Source organism: Phalaenopsis equestris, unplaced genomic scaffold (genome assembly GCF_001263595.1).
Source record: "Phalaenopsis equestris unplaced genomic scaffold, ASM126359v1 Scaffold000924, whole genome shotgun sequence".
Taxonomy (NCBI): Eukaryota; Viridiplantae; Streptophyta; class Magnoliopsida; order Asparagales; family Orchidaceae; genus Phalaenopsis; species Phalaenopsis equestris.
In genome coordinates this window covers 471,982-493,977 of record NW_018165363.1, presented here as the reverse complement: position 1 = coordinate 493,977, position 21,996 = coordinate 471,982, and the positions used below count along the sequence as shown (strand labels likewise).

At 36.0% G+C, this 21,996-nt stretch overlaps 1 protein-coding gene across 1 annotated transcript in view; it reads right to left on the bottom strand.

Annotated features, from left to right (window-relative positions):
• Nucleotides 1–21,996, bottom strand: part of LOC110032331 (CHD3-type chromatin-remodeling factor PICKLE-like) — a gene marked incomplete at its 5' end in the record, with an annotated part of 151,853 nt that overhangs the window by 18,575 nt on the left and 111,282 nt on the right. The window contains 3 exon segments of the mRNA XM_020735924.1: nucleotides 506–661; nucleotides 763–895; nucleotides 12,755–12,882. Of these exon segments, the coding sequence (XP_020591583.1) occupies nucleotides 506–661; nucleotides 763–895; nucleotides 12,755–12,882 (417 nt within the window).

Below are 21,996 nucleotides of genomic sequence, written 5' to 3'. Positions count from 1 at the left end.
AAGAGCGTTTTGTGTAAGCAGTGATCTAAGGATTTTCTATTATTGACAGCTTTGGTCACAAGAAGAAATGGCTACAGGGCACTGGAGATAAGCTAGAACATAAGTAGGTTTACATACGACTACGCTTATTTTACTAAAAAGGCCTACAGATGCGAGTGATTCAAAGTTAATGAAATATAATTTCAGTTCTAGTATTCTTTGTGAAGGCCCGAGGTGTGCTTTGACATGTATGTTGTTGAACAATCAGAATCATAATTGTGTCGAAAGGTCTAAATTCAGTTAATATGATCGTAGGAAATGATAGATTTTAACTTTCTAGCAAATAATCACAAATTAAGCTACAATAAATAAGGTTATCAAACATGACGCACAAGCAATCATTCCTAACAAGTCATTAAATTTGCAAGGCATCCATGTGGATCGTCAAAAATAAATCATATTTATACTATTTAAACTCTTCAATAAGTCGATATGAAAGCCCTTTATGCTTGTAACGCAAACGCACATATTTTTCTTTCAGTAGCTCCAAATTAATAGCTTTCTCCAAAAGATGGTATCTTTTTTTCACGAAGTCCACAATCCTTCTCTGTATTTCCCTAAATTGATAAAGCGTAGAATAATCAGGATTTGATTGGTTTGCTGCAGGAGATTCTGAAAATCCCTGCATAGTAATACGAACATTAGAATATTTCAGAAGTGAATTCAAGTTAAACACCCAATAAAATTGCTAAAACAAACATTTGGCACATATCCTAAGTTTACATTGTTAGTTGTCTGGTCTCCACCAATAAGGGAAGGTACTTTGATCACAGGAAGGCTCAACTCTTGGCGAACAATCTCCGCAATTCCCACATCCTTATCCTCAACTATCGATTGCCATCTAGCATAGCCATGTCTGACATTCAACAGATGTGAGTGGATTATTTATCTCAGTTGGAGTAAAAAAACAGAAAGCACAATTAGTTGAAACTTGCAATTCAGCGAAAAAGAAAAAGTTAGGCTAAAACAAGCAACATAAGGGAAAATGCAGTATAGAACCAGAAAAACTAAATCAAAAGCCAGTACCCATAGAAAGGCATGTGTAATTATTTGAGCAAAAACTGTTGTTAGTGCCAATGGACTGTCAATCATTGGAGATCACATACACACCAACAATGACGCACACTATGTAAACCAGCTAAAATATTCTATCATTTTGAATCCCAATTGTCTTTGTGTAGACACCCCTCGAGGGTTAGAGCGTAAATAGAGAAAAAGAAGAAAGAGAGAAAAACAAAGTGTGGACTTGAGAAAATGAGAGCATAACCTTTTATTCATAGAATAGCCCCTGTTTATAATCATAGGAGGCCTAAATTTACAATTACATAATTACCCTTCCTCCCTTATCAGTTTAAGGGCGTGCAATGTCTTTCTCCTAATCTTGAAGCGGTTAATCTAACTACCTCTGTAATACAAATAGACATAACTTGCATGAATAGTTGTGACTGTTGAATCTTATACTTGACAGTTAATATAACTGACTTTTGTCTATAGTTGATAGTCGCCTAAGCCTTGACTGATTTTGTTAGCAGACTGATTCTACCGACCGTCTGTATTTGATGGAACTATCAGTCCGTTGAGTGGATGCGCTGAGTTAGCCGATCGCTTCATATAATTCCTATATACATATTAGTTCCCCAATTTTATTGCTCCTTGATAGCTAAAACAAGGAAAAGAAAATAACTAAAATAATAAATTTCATTAAAACACAATGATTACTCCATAGTTTTTCGTGCCCAAAATTCTACAAATAGAGTTTGTGAAGCATTCCCTTCTCATTCAAATATGGAATCCCAAATGCCATCATGTCTAACGCGAGAAATTTAGATCATTTCGATGATGATGCTATTTGATGGCCCTTGAAGAGTTTCAACTCCCCTTCCATCCTCTTCCTCTTCTCGTGAGCGAAAAAATGAAAAAAAGATGGTAGTTGTGAGGAAGACGAAACACAAGGAGCCTGTGTCCAATTTAAATGACAAAGTTGCTTCTTCCACCATCCCTGATGCCAATTGTCCAGAAAAAATCTTAAGAGTGGAGAAAAATTGTCATGAAACTTTAACTTCCCCTGTGGGTGTCATTCGGATTACTGAGGAAGAGATTCGTCGGGCTGACGATCACCCAGGAGGCGACTGGGGATCTAGAACAACTCAGAACGACAGTAATCACCAATATTCCACCTCCGCCTGAAGTACAAAAAGATAATGTTCCCATCGATGATTTAACCATAATTTCCACAGAATTGGGTAGGTTGTTAAGTATGATCGACTCTGGTTGCTTTTGGTCTAAGACTTTTCTTTTTTTACAATATACTTTGATTTAGGTTCGGGTGTTGCGGTTCAGACCGGTGAAAATATTTCATCGATTGATGTTGTAGCTGATCTGCTTCAATCTCTATGTCTGCACTTCAACACCCGATCAAAGAGAGTCAACAGCCGATCGATCAAGTTGTTAATCGGTTTGCAAATCTTTTTACCACTAGCAAGAGATAAATGGAGACAAACAATAGTCTTCCAGGTTGTTGGAGCGCAGGGTAAATGAAATGGTGGATTCCTTTGAGCGGGCAGTCGGAGGATCAAATCGTGACAACATACGAGATTTGCAATCTTGTTTTGAGAATGGAAGGGGGAAAGAACTATCTTTGTGATGAGGTGATAGCTCTCCAAATAGAGCTGCAGGTCCGCCGGTACAACAAGAGATCAATCGTCGGATATAATTTCAAGTTAGGCTCTCGCTGTGTACCAAATTAAAAGGTATCTTCAACTGGACGAAGTAATTCCTGCAAAAGTCATGCTGAATTCGATCGTTGCGATCATGATGTTCGTCATCTTTTGGCACCACCTTAACATACAGTGGTTGACCGATCTATTCAATTATTACTTTCATTCAAGATTGGAAGGATGGTCTCGCCAAACTTTCTGTTGGTTATAGACTCACAATTAGGGTTGGAGAACAAAATAAAGAATTGTAGAAAGCATTATTTGGTTGGTTCTTGTTCCGGCAATTGAGGAATCAAAATTACTATTCAAGATATGTCGATGAGTAGGATAAAGACGTTTCCAAAGCATTTGGATTCCAATGGAGAAAAAATTAAGAAGCAACCATTATCAGTACACCAATGAATCGATCACAAAGTCGTCGACCGAGTCATTCGACCGGACATGTTCAACCATATGACGAAAGAGCAAAGGAGGGCCATAGATGTTAAAGGAGGCTATTCGAGTAAAGGAAGCTGAAGAGAGAGCCACCAAGAGGAAATCAATGGGTAAGCTAACCCTTTTGAAAAAAAGACAAATCCAAGGAAAACCAGAGAAGATTGTTGTCGCTGGTGCAGACACCACAAATGCGAATTTCATTTGTTCTAAATCTAAAACAACCGTCGTCATGCAAACGGTGTCGAGACCGAGGAAATAATTATTGCTCGCATACCTACAATTTTTTAGATGTGACACAATCTGATTGCCATTTGTGCTTAGGTCGGATGCCTCAGAAGGCGAGGCTTCTGAGGCTGAAGTGGGAACATGAAAAACCCCATCACCAATCAGCACACATCCACCCACTTCACAACTAGTCAATTCTCGCTAGACCGATCCATCTTATCTAAATATGTCTGCAAGGGTTGAATCCAACCATCACACCTCGATTGATCTATCCAAGTCTTCATCAAGGAAGGGAATAGAGCCTGCTCTCGAGTTGGATCCTCTACCATCTCTCAACAAAAAATCACATCCCTTTAGCGAAAAGAGGAAAGAAAAGGCTCTCATGAAAGTTTTAGATACTTCTCCTCCTCCTTCTTTGAAAAAGGAAAGGTGTGCCTTTTGAGCGGTGCCCGATGCGTGGCAGGGCCAAAAAGATATTTATCGGTTCTGACCATCAGTTTTTCATGGTGGATTCAGCTAAGGATTAGTTTTCAAATTCTTCCGAGGTTGATAACATTCCAACATTGCTTTTCTAAGTCATGTGGTCGATTAAGTTCGAAGAGCTTTGAAGAAGCTTGACCGGGAGGAGCTTCAACAGCATTTGATCCGACATCATTTGATGGGTATGGTAGCCAACCACCTTCAATCTTTCGTTTTTTCTAAATACGTGTGACCAATAGCCAAGGATGAGGATAAAATGACAACCTTACAACTGGCTGTAGGAAGAGAAGCAGAACAAGGACATCGAGGGTCGATTCAAACTTTCTCTTTAAGGGAGAAAAAATGACAAACTGGATTTCAAAGAAATGTTGATTTTTTTTTATTAAAGAAAAAGAAGAGTTCAAAGCGACCGTGGCGAAGTCGATCACTCAACAAGAACACATTGCTAGAATCTCATAGCTATTCCATTGGGCATCATTTCCAACCGACAAGTTTATTGAACATGGGCTCGTAAACCCAAAATATGTCGATTCGATGGCCTTTTAGTCCCTCCTGTTATAAGGAAGGTAATTCCTACGAAAGAAGCTGAAAAAGGAGAGGAAGAGGAAGAAGATGGTTTAGCAAATGCCACGTCCCCTGTGCTCAAATAGACCTTTACTTTTTTGCTTTATAGTTAAGTTTTTAGTAAAGAAAATTTAGTAAAGAAAACTTGTAATTTTTTGTTTATGGAATGCAAGAAATCATTTCAATCATTTTTTTTACATTGTAATGCTTCTTTTATGTATGCATTTTACCGATTGTTTACTCATAAAAAAAAGGTCATTCGCTAAACCGGTAGTTGAGTTTTCGTTCATCCCATAGGAGAATCTTTGTCCATCGTGTAGGAGAGTCTTTCACCCGTCCTGCGGAAGAGACTTTCACCTATCCCGTAGGAGAGTTTTTCGCTTGTCTCGTAGGAGACATTCACTCCGATCAGAAGTCTTAATAATTCACCGATCGCTTAATCTCATTTAAACCTAAATTTACACATAATTAACCATCTTAAATCTTCTTAAAAATGTAAACTTACAAGTGCTTATAAATGATACTCTTTCGAACAATAAGATGTTTGTACACAATTTTTTCTAAGGAGAAATCTCTTCAGATCATCTTCACTCCACATCCATGGGAGTTCTTTTCCAGTGTAAGTTCTTAGTTTATAAGCTCCATGAGATGCTCAATGGCTAATGATGTATGGTCCACTCCAAGATTGATCCAGTTTGTCGAACACTTACCTGTGAGCAGCTGGGTCGCTTTTTCAGAACCAAATCTTGACGGCAAAGAATTTCTCTCGAACAAGCTTGTTGAAATACCGCGTGGTACACCTCTTGACTTCCTTTTACCGAAGGGCTGAATTTGCTCGTTTTTGTTCTGTCAAATCGAGGGCAAGCAAGGCTCCTTCATTTTTGGCTTCTCGCCATTCTGCTAGATCTTCTTTGTCGAATGTAGAGTCAGTGACAACTTTGTCTATGATGATTGTAATTGACAGACAAGACCTCCCACATCTCATGTGTTAACCTAAATGGTGATTGACAGGCCATTGTCGAAGTTGTCGTTTGGATAGCCTAGAGGACAGATGGTAACAAGTCCGGCCAATTTCCTTCGACTCCTTCAATTTTCTCCTTAATAAATTTAGAATGATCTTATTGGCTGCTTCTGCCTGCCTGTTTATTCATGGGTGATGGGCCGAAGTAAACTTCAGATCGATTCTTTGGCAGGCGCAAAAATCATTCACTCTTTGGTCAGCAAACTGTCTTGTTGTCGGTAATGATAAAGAGCAGCAAGTTATACCGATAGAAGATATCCATCTAGATGAAATTTCAAACCACTTCTGCAGTGATTCGACACGTAGCTTTACTTCGAACCACTTGGAATGGTAATTCACGACAACCAGTAAAAATTTTTGTTGGCCTTTTGACGACGAAAATGGCCTAAGAATGCTCAGTTCCCAAGTGGCAAATAGCCAAGGAATGGTGATCGGTTGAAGCTTGAGAGCACGCTAGTGATGTAATGATGCATATTTTTGGCATTGCTCACATTTTCTCTAAAATTCTTCCTCATCTTTCAAGAGCGTAGATCAAAAATAGCCTTGTTGTTGAACACAATATGCTAGTGCCTTGCCTCTTGAACGACTCACACACTCTCCTGAATGCACACCCCAGAGGACGTCTTTTGGTTCATCTTATCTTACACCTCAAATACATGGAAGTGACTGACCATCTGAAGAGTTCCTTCGATCATCAAATACAAGGCAACTTTAATTTAAAAACGCCTTAGATCTACAAATTCCCAAAACATTATCCCATTTTCGAGGCATAGGGCGTAAGGATCCCTTCAACATTTATTGCTTTTGGTAAAAACCTCCATAGGCTTGAATTCTTCAATTGTCGGCCGGATAAGCTGTCGTGGCACTCCTCGTAAGATAGAATGTCGACGACTAGATTTTCTTTCCAACTAACATGCGCAATATTGAAGCTAATAAGCTTTTAAATATTTTGTTTGACTTTACTGAGATATTTGGCCATCATCTCATTCCTGATTTCAAATTCTCCATTTATTTGGTTCACAACCAATAGTGAATTTGACTTCACAAGAAGGCTCTAAATGATTATCTCTTCTGCTAGGCACAGAATCGTGATCAAAGCTTCATACTTTGCTTGGTTGTTGGTAACGTTGAATTCCACAGTGATTAAGCAATAGATGTGTTCACCAATCGAGCTGTGAAAAGCAAATCCAAACCCTGCATTTGATTGTTTAGAAGCTCTGTCGATGTGTATGATTCATACCTGGTCGGCATTTGCGTTTCCGTCACTCAATTCGACTGCTTAGAAAAAAATCCACCAGAAAATATGTGATCATCTGCGCTTTGATTGTCGTTCAAGGCTTATAAGAGATGTAAAACTCACTAAGTTACATGGCCTACTTAAAGAGCCGACCGGAATGCTCTGGTCATGTGAGAACAAATTTCAACGAATGGTCTGAGAAGACCCATATTGGGTGCATTTGTAAATATGATCGGAGCCTGCAGCAGAAACAACCAAAGCAAATGTTAGGTTTTCCAATATAGGGTACCTGATTTTGGTGCCTCTGAGGACTCGACCTGTTTGGTAGACCGGATATTGCTTCCTATGCTCCTCTCTGACGAACACCAAGCTAACTGCCTCTGGTCTAACTCCCAAATACGGGGAGATTTCTTCGTTCAGTTTTGAGCTGTGGACAAGCGGTGAACATGCCAAAGAATTCTTCAAACCACATAACGCTTGCTCGCATTCTTCTAACCATTCAAAATGCTTGCTCTTCCTAAGTGCCTTTAAAAAAGCCGCACATTTTTCACCCGATTTCGAGATAAAACGTCTCAACTTAGCCATCCGGTCGGTCAATTTCTAAACTTCTTTCATGTTTCGAGAGGATGACATATCCATTAATGCTTTTACTTTCTCTGGATTTGCTTTTATGCCTCGGGGTTAAGAGATAACCGAAGAACCGGGATAACCTCCCCACTGGCCGAAAATTTCATAGCGACATGATAAGCTGAAGCTATCGCTCGATAACTGTTCAGCAGTGGCTGGTCCAAAATGGCGTTGTACGTTGGGGGTGATTCAACTATTAGTAAGTTTTCTGTGTCAAGGGCAATGATGCAGACGACTTCTTTTCGCTCACGAGAGAAGCCAAATAGTGGATTGGCCGGTGCAGACAACCGGCTGGTTTCAAGGCTGATTTATTGAACATCGCGTTGAAAAGAAAGTTGATAGAACACTCAGTATCAACAATAATACTACTCACTTGGTAGTTATTAATAAGCGCAATAACTGGCCATAGTATACGAATTTCCTTTCAGCGACAAATCCATGTCGGCGAAGATGATGGTTGGATGACTGCGCTTTTGGGTGAAACCTATGAAAAATATCTCCCTCGACTGGAACCATTTCTAGCTAGCCCTACTAGATGACTCTCCTCCAAAAATAGATGGGATGATCCCAAAGCTGTGTATGGAATTCGCTCGAACAGATTCATTTAACCACTCCTCTACTGGTGCATTTTATTGTGGCCAAGTATTTGCTCCCAAGCAACAAACTTCTTCAACCTTTCAACGCGAATCAAGTCCTCCACTAGACTTCGAAGATGCATGCATTCTTATGTGTCATGACCATGATCCCAATGATTGTGACAATATTTGTTGGGATGTCAAAGGGGTGCCCTCTTCAAATACTCGTTGAGGAAGGCTCCAACCAATTTAGCCATCGAGGCTATAACGGGGGTTATTCCTTGCATCTCGCGATATACGTGCAACAACTCATAATATTGTGCTTGTCGTTGGTCAGAATATTGAATTAGACCTCCCTGATCATTATTTTTACCGCCTCTCTGGTTTTCTAGGGGGGGGGGGGGGGGGGTGGTTTTTTCCAATAAGACAGGGGGGGGGGGGGGTTCGATTGTTCTCATAATGAGAATGACCAGATGAATGTTGATTATTCTTCGCCTTCCATCCTTCGACTTGGACAGCCCTTTTCTTCGAGCGACGATCGAATGTCTCTGCCTTTGGCTCAGAGGAGCTGGTAACATATTCCTCGGCAACGATGTAATTGTCGAACATTTCCAACAGTTATAGCCAGAGATATGGGCTCACACGAACCTAAATCAAACATGAAGCGAGCCCCTCTCACTCCTTCAACACGGCGGTTTGTGCAATTATGATCTTCAAATCTTGCACTTCAAGCATTTCTTTCTGGAAGGGGGTAACGTAAGAAAAAAACTTCATTCTCACTTTGTTTGAGCGACAGCAGGACCTCTAATTTCTTCTTCAGCTTCTGGAAGCTAGCCAAGTGGGCCACAAACACTTTGTTGAGTTTGTCAAAAAAAGAGAGAACTCCCACTGACAAGTTATTGAACCAACTATGGACCATTTCTTTTAGCGTGGTTAAGAACAACACACTTCATAGCATCATTAATTCTCAACATTCCAATCGCTGACTCGAAATCAGCTACGTGATCGGACGGAGCATTCTTTCCCTTATAAGAATCAAAGTGAGGGTCAGAACTTAGCCGATATATCAGCTTCCTGAATCTGTAGGGAGTAAGGTCTCTCTAAGAATGGCATTTGGGGCGCTTCCACCCGTGTCGATCAACATCTCTCCATCAGTGTAGACCCAACATCATCATATCGGGAGTTTTCTTGCTCTGCGGTCACTGGGACTTCTCTCTGACCGTTAGGGGTTGATGGTTCTTCTCAGGGTTGAGCCACGCAAGGTTGAGTCCCATGGAACTCTTCTTCCAGGGGGTGGTTGATCTCACCCTTGAGTAATTGCTTCATGGAGAGCATCAAACTGATCGGCCATCTGGTTCTACAACTTCTGAAGTTGCTATTGCACAAATTCTCGTGTACACTTCATTATAGTAGTATCTCCTTGGTGGGTTTTTCCTTCTTGCAGCGCTCTGCTTCTCATCTGAGGCATGCCCATGCTCACCACACTTGCTTTTAGGAATGTTGAACCAAATTGCCTTTGTGTAGACACACCTCGAGGCTTAGAGCGTAAATGAGAAAGAGAAGAGAGTGCGAGAAAAACAGTGTCAATTTTAGAAAATAAGTTTGTAACCCTTCATTCAAAGAATAACCCATATTTACAATCATAGGTGGCTTAAATTTACAATTACATAATTACCCTTACTCACTTATCAATCTATGGGTGTATCAGATCTTTCTCCTAATGCTAGAGAGGTTAATCTAACCACCCCTTTAATACATATAACCGAATAGACATCACTTCCATGGGTAGTTATGACTATTGAATCTTATACTTGACAATTAATATAATTGACTTTTGTCTTTAGTTGACGATCTCATAGACTTGGGTTGATTTTGTCAGCAAATTGATTCCACTGACCGTCTGTACTTGATGGATCTACTGGTCAGATGAGCGGATGTGCAGAGTTAGCCGTTCTCTTCATATAATTTTGATCGGCGGTCCAACTGCTTGATCCCTCTAAAATTCGTGCTGAAATTTTTCCTGTATATAAATCACGAATTCAATGTTGTGTATCCTATAGAAGCACCATAGAGTGTCCTTTCTGGAATGCATTAGTGATTGCAGGTTCTAAAGAAACATAATATGTTACGTGTTTGTCAAATGATTACTTTCTTTCTAGAATAATGACTTTTCGAGGATGTGTTTTCACTTGAATGCATAACTTAATAATGCAAAAAAAAAAATATAATATGTTATAAGAGATCTACAAAAATATTATGTTTTTATAATTGGGTTTGTCGGTGTGTAACGTCTGTGTTCACTAGTATGTGTTTTCACTTGAAAGCATGACTTTGTACTATGACATCAAATCTCATAGAAGGATGAACCTCACAATTTTATACATTATTGTTTAACTTCCCAGATTATTGCCAAGAGTACTCCATACAAGCATACTTAACTGCAGAGTTCCCAAGAGATTTCCACTCATTATACCCATTAATGCCCGTTTTACATTCCAACTCTATATTTACATCTCATCATTCATTCTTCAACATTTGATGTGGGATATAGTTCATTCTTGAAACCTTTTCTGCTAGAAATCTCCCATCTTAGAAGCATGCTAGAAACTATTAATTGTGCAGATCTTAACCCTGATGATCATTCTCTATCTTGATTCGACTGTCCACTTCAAATTCAATAGTTCACTGGCTTACTAATTTTATTAGCTAGATTCAACGCAGAACAACACATCATACCAGAGGGGATCAAACTTTGTTACCAATTGTAGCATCTCCAACCATATTATGCATGGCATGTCTGATTTAATCAAGCTCGTACCATAACATAATAAACCTAATGATTTTATATTATTTTGGGTAACTTCCCAGAGGGCCATCAATCTTAGGAGTATTCCATTATGATCACTCCCAGGGAAAATTCGCCAATCATACCAAAAGAGGCCATGCAAATTTAGACCTAACCTTTTACATATATAACTCAGTCTCGTTACTCTACTTTTGGAGCGAGTCTTGGTTCATTCACGCACCCCTTTTTACCTAGAAGCTTGTCATCGTAAAATTCTAATTAAAAGCTGATCTTTTTCAGACCTCGATAATATAAATCACTCCCTGTCCAAACCACGGAACTCTCTTCAAATTCAGGACACCATAAGGTATGTAGATGTGCATATGAAAAATTGTGAGAAATTGTTTCCAATTGACAGCAATCAATATAAGTATGTGTCCAACGTGCATCTGCAAGTGCTGATACAAGTGTTAGTGCATGTGCATGTAGTTGGGTGTGTGCGGCTGCATGGGCGATTGTGAGTGTGTAATTGAGTTTTGTTGCATAAGTGCAACCTCGGTAAGTTGTATATACGTGCAAACGAGAGACGCGGAGAAGGGGAGACTGAGAGAATTAATCCTGCAAATAAAGTTTCAATCTTACAAATGCCAAGTAAAAAAAATTACTAACAGCAGTGAAATAAAATGGTAAAAATCAAATCAATGCCAAAAAAAACTACCGCTCCTACTGCTAATAGATTTATTAGAAGTTTAGCCTTCTTTTCGTTTCGAATAATATGAAATTCTTGCATCTATTTGAGATGAATATGAAGATTTTTATTAATCCCATTGAGGTTTGGATGTATGTAAGTATCTACTCTTCTATGTTGTGTCTTTTCTTCTTTTGATTTTGTATGAAAATGAATAATGATGAAATATAAAGAAGCTTACAACTCCAATGCCTAAGTCTCTATCCTAAATTTCTCTTCCAAGTACTAGTACACAAATACTCTAATGAGACACAACAATGCTGACTTCAAAACTTACCTATCTTCGGGCCTGCTTTATTACTTGAATTTTTATGGCTTTCCAATAAATGTTATTGGCCCACTCTGAGTCCTCTTTTGCAAATCTTATAGTCATCAATTCATTTTTGTAGGATAGAACACGTTATCTATGTTTATTTTTTCCCTAAACTATCAGCTAATCAAGGTTCTTAGATTTGAGCTAGACCCTGCATTTCTTTTAAGATTTCAGTTTGAACCTTATGCCTACTTTAACTTTAACTCTCATTTAAACTTAGGCTCTCAATTTCCCAAGAAAATTTAACATCAAACAAAAACAGTAAATACATGCAAAAATAAGTAGCTGGGCAAATGAAACTAAAATAAAACCAACGCACTTTTGGAGAGAAGTATTGAATGCTCTTTCACAACTCCACTTTATGATAGGTGTCAGGATATTTATGCTGAAACGCTAATGTACTATTTGTGCATGAGTATTGCTTATACACTTTTCAAACTTTGTCAAACAATGAATTACAGGAATTTAACTTTGACAAAACTTAATACAATGACACACACACTGTTTAAATAAACAGCTGAACATATCAAATAGTGTTTAACAAGATCTTTTTAAGTGTTCTCCGTTCTAGTGTTCAACATGAAGCAAGAATGCACTGAAAGTGAAGAACCTTCTAAGAATAACCTTGTTTCTTAATAGTATATGGCCACATAAAATATACCAAACAACATCAACAAATTTTACTTAACTGCATAAGTTCCTTGCAAAAACGGTACAACATGGATTTCACGTTTGTTCAAACCTCATACAAAATCCAAATAAAAAATGTTTAAGGACATTTTCCTTATTTAATGTGGCTTGGCGAAAGAATAAGTTGTTAATTTGAAATCACCTACTAATCTCCAAATCTTTCCAGAAAAGATGATTAAATTAGTACTATTACAATAATGAAAATGAGCTCATTATTAGATAACAAACCCAGGAAACAAAAGAGCGAGCCTATACTTCTGTTTTCAAGCGAAACAAAACAGACACCATGAGTACATACTTTAGCATAGCTTTCAATAGCAATATATCATGTTCTTCCTTCCATAATCTCCCTTTCAAACCAGGAAGCCAATATTGAATGTCTTCAGAAAAAAGTAGAGTCCTTGGACTTTCTAAGAGATTCTCCAGCTATAATATCATAAAAGAAAACATACATCTCGGTCAACATCACAGGTGCAGAAATGCAACAAATAAGTAAAACGCATCTCTTGAATTAAAATATGGTATCATCAAAGTAGTTAGCATTATGTTGAATTGCTGCTGTTGTTCCAAAAAAAAAAAAAAAAAAAAAAAAAAACATTCAAACAAAATTTTACAAGATTTAGAAGCCAATTTCATTGTCCAAAAACTATTGAGGTACAGTTATAGATGTAATACCCAAATTTTACAAAAAAAAGTAAATTAAGTCATTTTAAAACATACCCAATTTTTTTGGTTTCCATAAAAACCTTTCATACTTTCTTTATAAAATTCTACATTTCCTTTCAATCATTTTGACATACAAAAGTTGATAATAATTTTTAAATATATAAAATTTATTTAATTAATCTGCATGTGAACCAGTTTCCCAGAGTTTTCATTAAATGTACTGTAGCGGCCCTGATGCTATACTGCAGCATTCCGATATAATAAAATCCATTATTTTGACAAACATGGTCGGTTAAGCATAGAAGGTGGACATTTAGTTGTTTAGAGTAAATAATATATATATTTATATGTAAATTACCCTTAATTCCTTCAAGTTTGCAATTTTTCTTCTCCCACTATTACTTGATTTTCTCCTGTATGCTGGAGACAGACGCTGCTGTTATCGTTTTTGGAGTTTGGAGAGGGAAATTGAGATAATAGGGCAAGCTAATTTGAAGTTAAGCAATATTAGCACTGTACGTATACAAGTAATACCTAAATCAATACACATTCTTGCATCTTTTTCGTCCATGAAGCTAAATCTGGAAGTGTCTTTGCCGCCCCAGGTTTGAGCTGCTGAGGAGACAGAGAAAAGAAAGGAAGAAGGAAGGAAGAAGAGAGGGAAATGAAGGGAAAAGTGAAGAAATGAAAAGAACAGAGAAGAAAAACTAAATTTTACGGTAAAAATTTAATTCTTACTCTTCTTTCTGACAAGTTAATTCAATTGGAAGAATTATAACCGTGAAAATTTCTCTGAGAAAAGAGAAGTACAAGTTTTGGAGAGAAATTTCTGGAGATTGTCCTAGCCCCAACAAAGTGTTCACATTAGATTGATTGCCATACAAGCGTGCATGTGGGGAAGTCATTTTGACGTAAAATTGACATTTGGTAGTTTAGTTATAACAAATGAAGAGTTATTCAAGAATCTCATGCAAATTAATCAATTGGGTATTGTTAGATTGTTTTTAGGGAAACTCGTCGAGAGACTGACCCAACAATCTAGCAAGATAGTTAATTGCTAAAGAAAAAGAAATGATCCCAGAATCATTGTTAACTTTAGTCTACCTGCACATTCATTTATTATTGGTTTACTTTAGAAATTAGCAATTATAAGTTCATCCATAATAGTGAACATTTGCATACCCCATAGAAAAGCAACCTTAAGTATAAATTATTCATTTTACTAAATCTCACTGCAGTCATTGACATGTTAAAAAAAATGATTTTCTTGCAAGTACATTCAGTTAAGTAATAATTGCATATAAATATTTATAACTAACAAATGATCAAGAGAATGTCAAATGCTATAATAGCAAGATTATTTTACTAATAACTTACGCAATAAGAGATGATAGGGACATGATTGAATTCCCAACACTTACCATTGAGATTGAAGCAGATCATTTTGTATTAGGGGAGTTGTTTATAAGTGCAAAGTTAGGACAACTGTTGAAATTTTAGGAAGATTTTATAACTTCTATTTTTAGTATTTTCTATTTCCAGAATGTAGTATTATTGATATGTTGTGATTTTTTATTCCTTCTATTAGTACGGGGAGTTATGAATAATTTTATTTTTTTTCCTGAAGTGTGAGTCATCCCCCTCTATTTATCTTATAATCATTTACTATGAATTCGAAGAATAATACTTTTCTCCCCAGCAAAAACAACATGGTATCAGAGTCATGATTTACCCTCGAAATTGAAATTGAAACATTTCGGTTGTGTACCCACGAACATCACTAAGACATTGAGTTGTGTCATCCCTCAATGTCAAAGAAGTTTCCAGTAGCAGCAGCAGGTTCACCATCAGAGAAATGACACTGAACTGCGTAAGTTCAAATCTTGTTGTCGATGCTAGAGATGGTTGCGAGAGACGGGACTTGCGAGCTATAGACCGAGCGTTTTAACAGCAGCAGACCGAGCCAATATAAGTATCAAAGCATCTTTCTTCTCCCTGTAGGTAGCCACTATACGTGCGCTACTCTTCTCAGATTCTAAGGATGTCGTACAAGGCAGCAATGATGTCCAGACTCCAGAGAAATCCTACCACATCGACTGCTCCCACTAATTCAAAAATCAAATTACCAAACCCTGCAACTCTTTTCATGATTATAACGGGTGTGTATTACCCACAAAACTTGTCTCCTTATCTCACATCTACAAAACTCAACGAGCACAACTATTTAGAATGAACTCAATCCATATATCGACAGGAAAAATACAATTGGATAGTAAATAAGATAAATTTCAAAACCTGCTACTGGCAATCCGAATTTGAAAAAAAAAAATAGAGTATGAAAATTTTTTGGTTATGGCTCGCCTCATCAACTCCATGGAACCTACCATAAAAAAACCACATCTACTTCTTTCCACTGCTCAAGATATATGTGAGACCATTCTAGATCAACATTCAAACTTGGAGAATTCCTCCAAAATTTTTTAGTTCAAAACTACAGTTTAAAAATCAAAACAAAACGGCTGTTATGTACGAGTTGGTAGCATAATGGCAAAAACTTGAACATACCTATAAAGTCATTTGAAAGAACTCAAAAAATTATGTTTGCCGCAAGAAGAGAGAGGAAAACAACCCAGTTTACAAGTTATTAGCTAGCCCTAGTTAGATGAACTCCGAGGTCACATCTTAGTAGAAAAGAAAATATTGTGCAATATTGAATCTTCTTGAAACATGGACTAAGATAACTCAACTCTTATGTCGAAAGGGTTGATACTGCCAAAGAATAGCACATGATATCTTGGTGTTAGCATTGCAAAAAGGTCATAGAACCACGAATGAGAAATGTTGAAAACTTCATCCTAAACCTACAAACTGGAAATCAAATTTTATAAGCGTGAAGCTCGAGCTTATCAAGCCAATATTAAAGAAAGTCAAGAGCTTTCTGCTAACTTCAATGCAATCCCTTTCATCAAGGAGCAATTAGAGCACTTTTATAAATTATTGCAATCTCAAAAATTATCTTTAACTTCAACTTGCTCCTTAATAGGAAGGGCAACTCTTTATCGCATACTTTATTAGTTATTATTTCTAATATTTCTCATTCTTGAATAATAGATCATGGTCTTACTGATAACATCATTGGTTATGCTAAATTATTTTCATGTTATAGACCTTTTCAAGTAATAACAATGTCAAAATGTCGATGGTTCACTCTCAGTAATTGTTGGTATCGCATTTTTCTCCATATTCATAGTCTATCATGTATCTTGTCCATTAGTAAAATTAATGCAGATCATCAATGTCAAGCTAAGTTCTATTCTTCTTGTCGTGCATTCCTGGAACTGAACATGGAGAGGATGATTTGTAGTGCAAAGGAAAAAAATAGACTATTATTTTGAGAATAGACTTGACTCAAATAGATAATGTTAAAGTACTAGTTTAAATTTTTTTTCTATTTCTAAAGACAAATATTATTATGACATTATATGTTAGATCCTCCTAATTTTCAGTACTTAAGATATCTGTTTCACATATTATTTCAGAATAAAAATTTATCTTTGTTTCAATGTTAAGTTTATTAGTTTGCTAAACAACATAGTGCATCTTTTTCTCCACAAATATACAAACCAAATACATAATTTACTCTCATTCATAATGATACCTAGTGTCCTTCTAAAAACCTTACACATTCTGGGAAAAAATAGTTTATGACTTTCACTAATGATCACACTAGATTAAGTTGGGTTCATTTAATGAAAGATAACTCTGGAGTGAAAATAATTTTCTAAAACATTTACATCATAGTACAAACACAGTTCAAAAAAATCATCCAAATATTATGAAATGATAATGGTCGACAGTATTTAAAAAATAATTTGGGCCAATTTCTTTTTAAAAAAAGAAATACTTCATCAATGCTCTTGTGTCAACACTCCTCAACAAAATTAACCGACTAAAATGAAAAACAAATATTTATTGGAGATAACTCGAGCATTGCTATTTATCACTTAGGTGTCAAAATATCATTGAGATGAAGACGTCCTTACTGCTACATTTATCATTAAAAGAACACCCAATAAGATTTTAAATTTTGAAATTCCTTATAATGTTTTTCGAAAAATTTTCCTAAGGAATCATCTCTCATTTTCTTTACTTCTAAAAATATTTGAGTGTACCGCTTTCCATTCATAATAAAGAAAAACTTGAACCCTGAGCCAAAAAATGTTTTTGATGGATATGCTCCTAACCTAAACGAGTACAAATGATTTGATCATAATTCTAAAAAAAATATGTTACCTTTTTTTAATTACATTTCTTTTCACTTAGTTTAAGGTTGGACAAAATAAAGATTTGACTACTGAGTTTTAGGATCTACAGACTAGAAACTCCTAAAATAGTATTTCCGCAACCTTGATTATTTAACTTACAAGCCCAAACGATATAATATCAAGAGAAAGTGCATTGAGTCTTTTAAATATTTATATCTAATAGTGTCATCTCATGATGTTCATGATAAAAACGAAAAGAGAAAAAACACATTAGTAGTACCATTTGATATAGTCTACAAATCATTTGCATTCCCTAGAATCCATGAACCCACAAGTAATGCTCTCACTGATCCTTCATCCCATGTTCAGTCCACTTCATCTTCAAGTTTTGAGTCTTCAAGTCATGAATCTGAACCGACTTTGAATCCCAAATCTAAAAGTCTAACCTACCCATTAGGGGGAACCTATTGCACCCAACATCCGCTATCCCATTATTTGTTGCATTAAAACAGCTCACTAACTTTACATATTTTTACCTCACACTTATTTTGTATAGAGATTCCTATTACTTTGCAGGATGCTCTGAAAATCCCTAAGTAAAAAGAGGTTGCTTTTGAGAAAATAAAAAACTATTAAAAAAATAACACATGCGAATTGGTTAATCTACAAAGAGTAAAAATAACTATTTTTTGTCAATGGGTATTTAAAATCAAACCTAATATTGGTGACTCTATAGAACAATACAATGCTCAACTGGTTGTCAATAGATTCATTCAGACCTATAACATTAATTATTTAGAGACATTCACTCCAGTCGCAAAACAAAATTATGTAAGGATTTTCCTGTCACTTGTAGCTAATCTTGACTAGCCCTTACAACCGTTAGATATGAAGAATGTCTTTCTCAAAAGGGACTTGGAGGAAGAAGTGCATATGGAGACACCATCGAGATTCAATGAGAAGTTTGACACAAAGATGTATAAACTAAAAAAAATCCTTAAACGAGTTGAAGCAGTCATCGAGAGCATGTTTTAAAAAATTTTAACAATTTGATAATGGCTAGGGGTACACTTAAGGGCGGGGAGAACACACAATGTTCTCCAGACATCAAAGTATGGGAAGATAGACATATTGATTGTGCATGTGAATGATATCATTCTCACCATAAATGATGCATATGAGATAAACCATTTGAGGATTTTCCTATCATTTGCTTTTGAAGCCAATGACTTAGGATAACTAAGGAATTTTTATGCAGGGAGGTTGCTCGATCAAAAAATGAATTGTCTCCCAACTCAAGTATGTTCGTAATCCTCTTAAGGAAGTTGTGATAAGTGGGTATAAATCTCCTGACACTCCAATTGAACCCAATTAGAAATTAGAATTTGGGACAAGTTGACATACTTATTACATACATGACCAGATATAGCCTTTACGGTGAGTTTGCTTAAGTCAATTTATACATTCACCCTATAAGAAACACCTTGAAGCAGTCAACTGAATTCTCAAATACCTAAAAGGTACACCGAGAAAGGGCGTACTCTTTGAGAAGACGATACAAAGGAGCATGCGTACACTAATGCAGATTGGGCAGGTATTATAAAGCTGATAGTATAAATGAAGAGATAAGAACAGATGAGTTGCAGGCATTATCAAGCTAATAGCAAAAGTAGTGGGTAAAATGACTACTATTGAAAAATCTTCTACAAGCAACATGCCAAGAATTGAATTTGGTAGGGAACTTGATTAACACTAAAGGATATTGCAGTCATTAAAGCCACCTTCATTCAACCCAACAATTGCCAAAAATTGACTGTTGAAAATTATAAATATCCTGGATGACATAATTTGTTGAATAAAAAGAAGAGTAGTAGTACCTACTTTCATAAAAGAAGATGAAACAAAACGGTGATGGCAGACACAATACAAAAAGAATTTTGAGTTGACACCTCTCACACAAATCTAGTTGGCTGATTTTGTAAGGGTACCTAAAATTATTCATTCCACCTTCAGATAGATTAATATTACAAGATCCTTTTTTCAACCTATCACAAGAGTTCACGACAATCATGCCGTATGATGCAGAGTTCACCTCTCTCCATTTATGAACCACATTATGTCACCACTCAAGAGAAAAAGTGTCACAGATTCTTTCAATGTCTTAAAGATAAGCTGAAATTGGCTTTAGCTCCTTTTGAATTCAGTGACTTCTTAGTGTTAGTTGGAAAGGCCAGGAGGATTGAAAATAAGATAAAAAACTCCAAGAAACAGTGGGAATCACAGGCAGGCAAGCATAAAAGCTTTGATAAATAAGTAACTTTTCATGACTAGGAATTCAAGTTTGACAGCAAGCAAAAGAAGACTCATATTAGGAAGCCATTCAAAGATAAGTGCAAAAAAAAAAAAAACATTTTGGGAAAATGCTTAATTGGATCAAAGATAAGTGAGAGAAAGAAGTGCATCATCAAATAAGTTCTTATTAAAAAAGAATAGGTATAGTAAGCCACAGAAATTTTAAGGACAATAACAACAAAAAAAACTTTTGGAAGGTTGTATGGCATATGGCACTGAATTCTATGGTAAGCCTTCAACTCGAGGAAAAAGACTTCAAAGAGCAGAAATGAATCACAAGTGAAGGCTGAAGTTTTTGAAATTAATTCCCAAAAAGCTAAATAATTGAATTTGTTACAGATACGCTTCTAATACCTGGTCAACCTGGCATAGTTTTATTTTATTTAGGTGCACCGTATTCTTTTCTTTTTTAAAAATTTTGTCTTGGCTTATTAATCAGCATTGTATGTTTTACTCATGCATTGTGTGCTATTATGTCTTCTGGAGATAGTTTGTGTGCGAATCTAAAATGTTTTGTAGATGTTAGTATTCATAATGAAACACTGCTAATATAATTAATTATTAAACCAATGAGGAGTTTTGATGTCATTCTGAGTATGAAATGGCTCATTGGTCATTTTGCAATCATTGAATGCTAAAAAATTGAAATTTAACTTGCTTGATGAGAAGCAATTTACTTTCCTGTGATAAAATGCAGTGTATTATATGCTTAGTGCAGTAAGAATTGTGTACATCTAAAGAGTCGGAAGTGTGTATTTTCGACAAAATTATAAATGTTGAATAAATATGTGCGGAAATTAAAGAATATTCCAGTTATTGTGGAATATTCTGGCGTATTTCGTAAAAAAATGTCAAATTTGCCATCAAAAAGAAAGGCTGAGTTTTCGATTGATGTGAGGCGTGGGAAATCTCATGAAAAAATGTAAATTCTAGTTGTGGGTGCTGCATTATTGGGACACATTATCGGCGATCAAAGAATTCAATAGCCCCTTAGACAATGAAAGTAGTTGTAGAATGGCATGCACCTAAAAGTGTTGAAGAGGTTCACAATTTTTTGGGACTAACAAGATATTAGGACTGTCAAAAAGTTTACACAAATAGCTATACCAATATCCAAACTAATGAGAAAATATGTCAAGTTTGAATGGACAGAGGAATGTGAAAAAAGCAATAAAAAATTGAATAAGCATTTGACAACAATGCAAGCACTAATCATATCATCGGGAACATAAAGATTCCAAATTTACGTTGATGCATCAATGAGAGGTCTAGCATGTATCTGAATGCAAAAGAAAAAGAATATTTGCATTTACATCAAGATAGTTGAAATCACATGAGAGGAATTATTCGACACATGCTCTGCAAATGATAACTATGATATTTATTTTGAAGAATTGAAAACACTACCTATACTGGAAAAATGCACGGTGTTCATCGATTATCAAAGTTTAAAATACATTTTCACAAAGAAAGTTAAATTTGAGGTAGAAAACGTGGTTGGAGCTTATTAAATATACAGTGTTGTCCTAAGTGTTCCTGTATTGCAAGATAGATGCCAGAATTGATTAGAAAAATAAATGTGTAAATCAGAAGACTTAGAGATACTAGATATTTAAATTCGTTTTAAACCAGCCTTAATAGACAGAATTACAGCATCACAGAAAGCTAACTATAACTATTAATAACTTATTGAGAAAATTCAGTCAGGGAAGAAGCAAGACATTATTATGGATGAACACGGTGTTATTAGAAATAAGTTGCAGCTTTGGGTACCTATTGATCCAGATTGAAGAAAGGAGATCTGCCATGAAACTAATTCTTCAAGTTATATAATTCATTCAGATACCACCAAGATGTAAAATGATTTATAATTAATAGTATGCTAGCCAATTATGAAGGAAATAGTAAAAAATTTTGAAATAAAATGTCAAAAATTTCAAAAATGTAAATATTACATATCATAGAGGTAGTGGATTGCAACAATCATTGGCTATAATTGAGTGAAAATAGAAAGAAATTATAGTGAATTTTGTCATGAGATTTCCCAGAGCTAGTCAAACACATAACAACATTTAGGTGGTCACATTTAGGTGGTCATTGACAGATTAACAAAGTCAGCTCACTTGAAATCTAGCAGACAGATTCGGTTGTTAATTTGCTTTGAAGATGATAAGGTAATTAAACTATATATATATATATATATATATATCGTTTTTATTGCTTTCAAGCCATCACATATGAAAGCAACATGGACAAA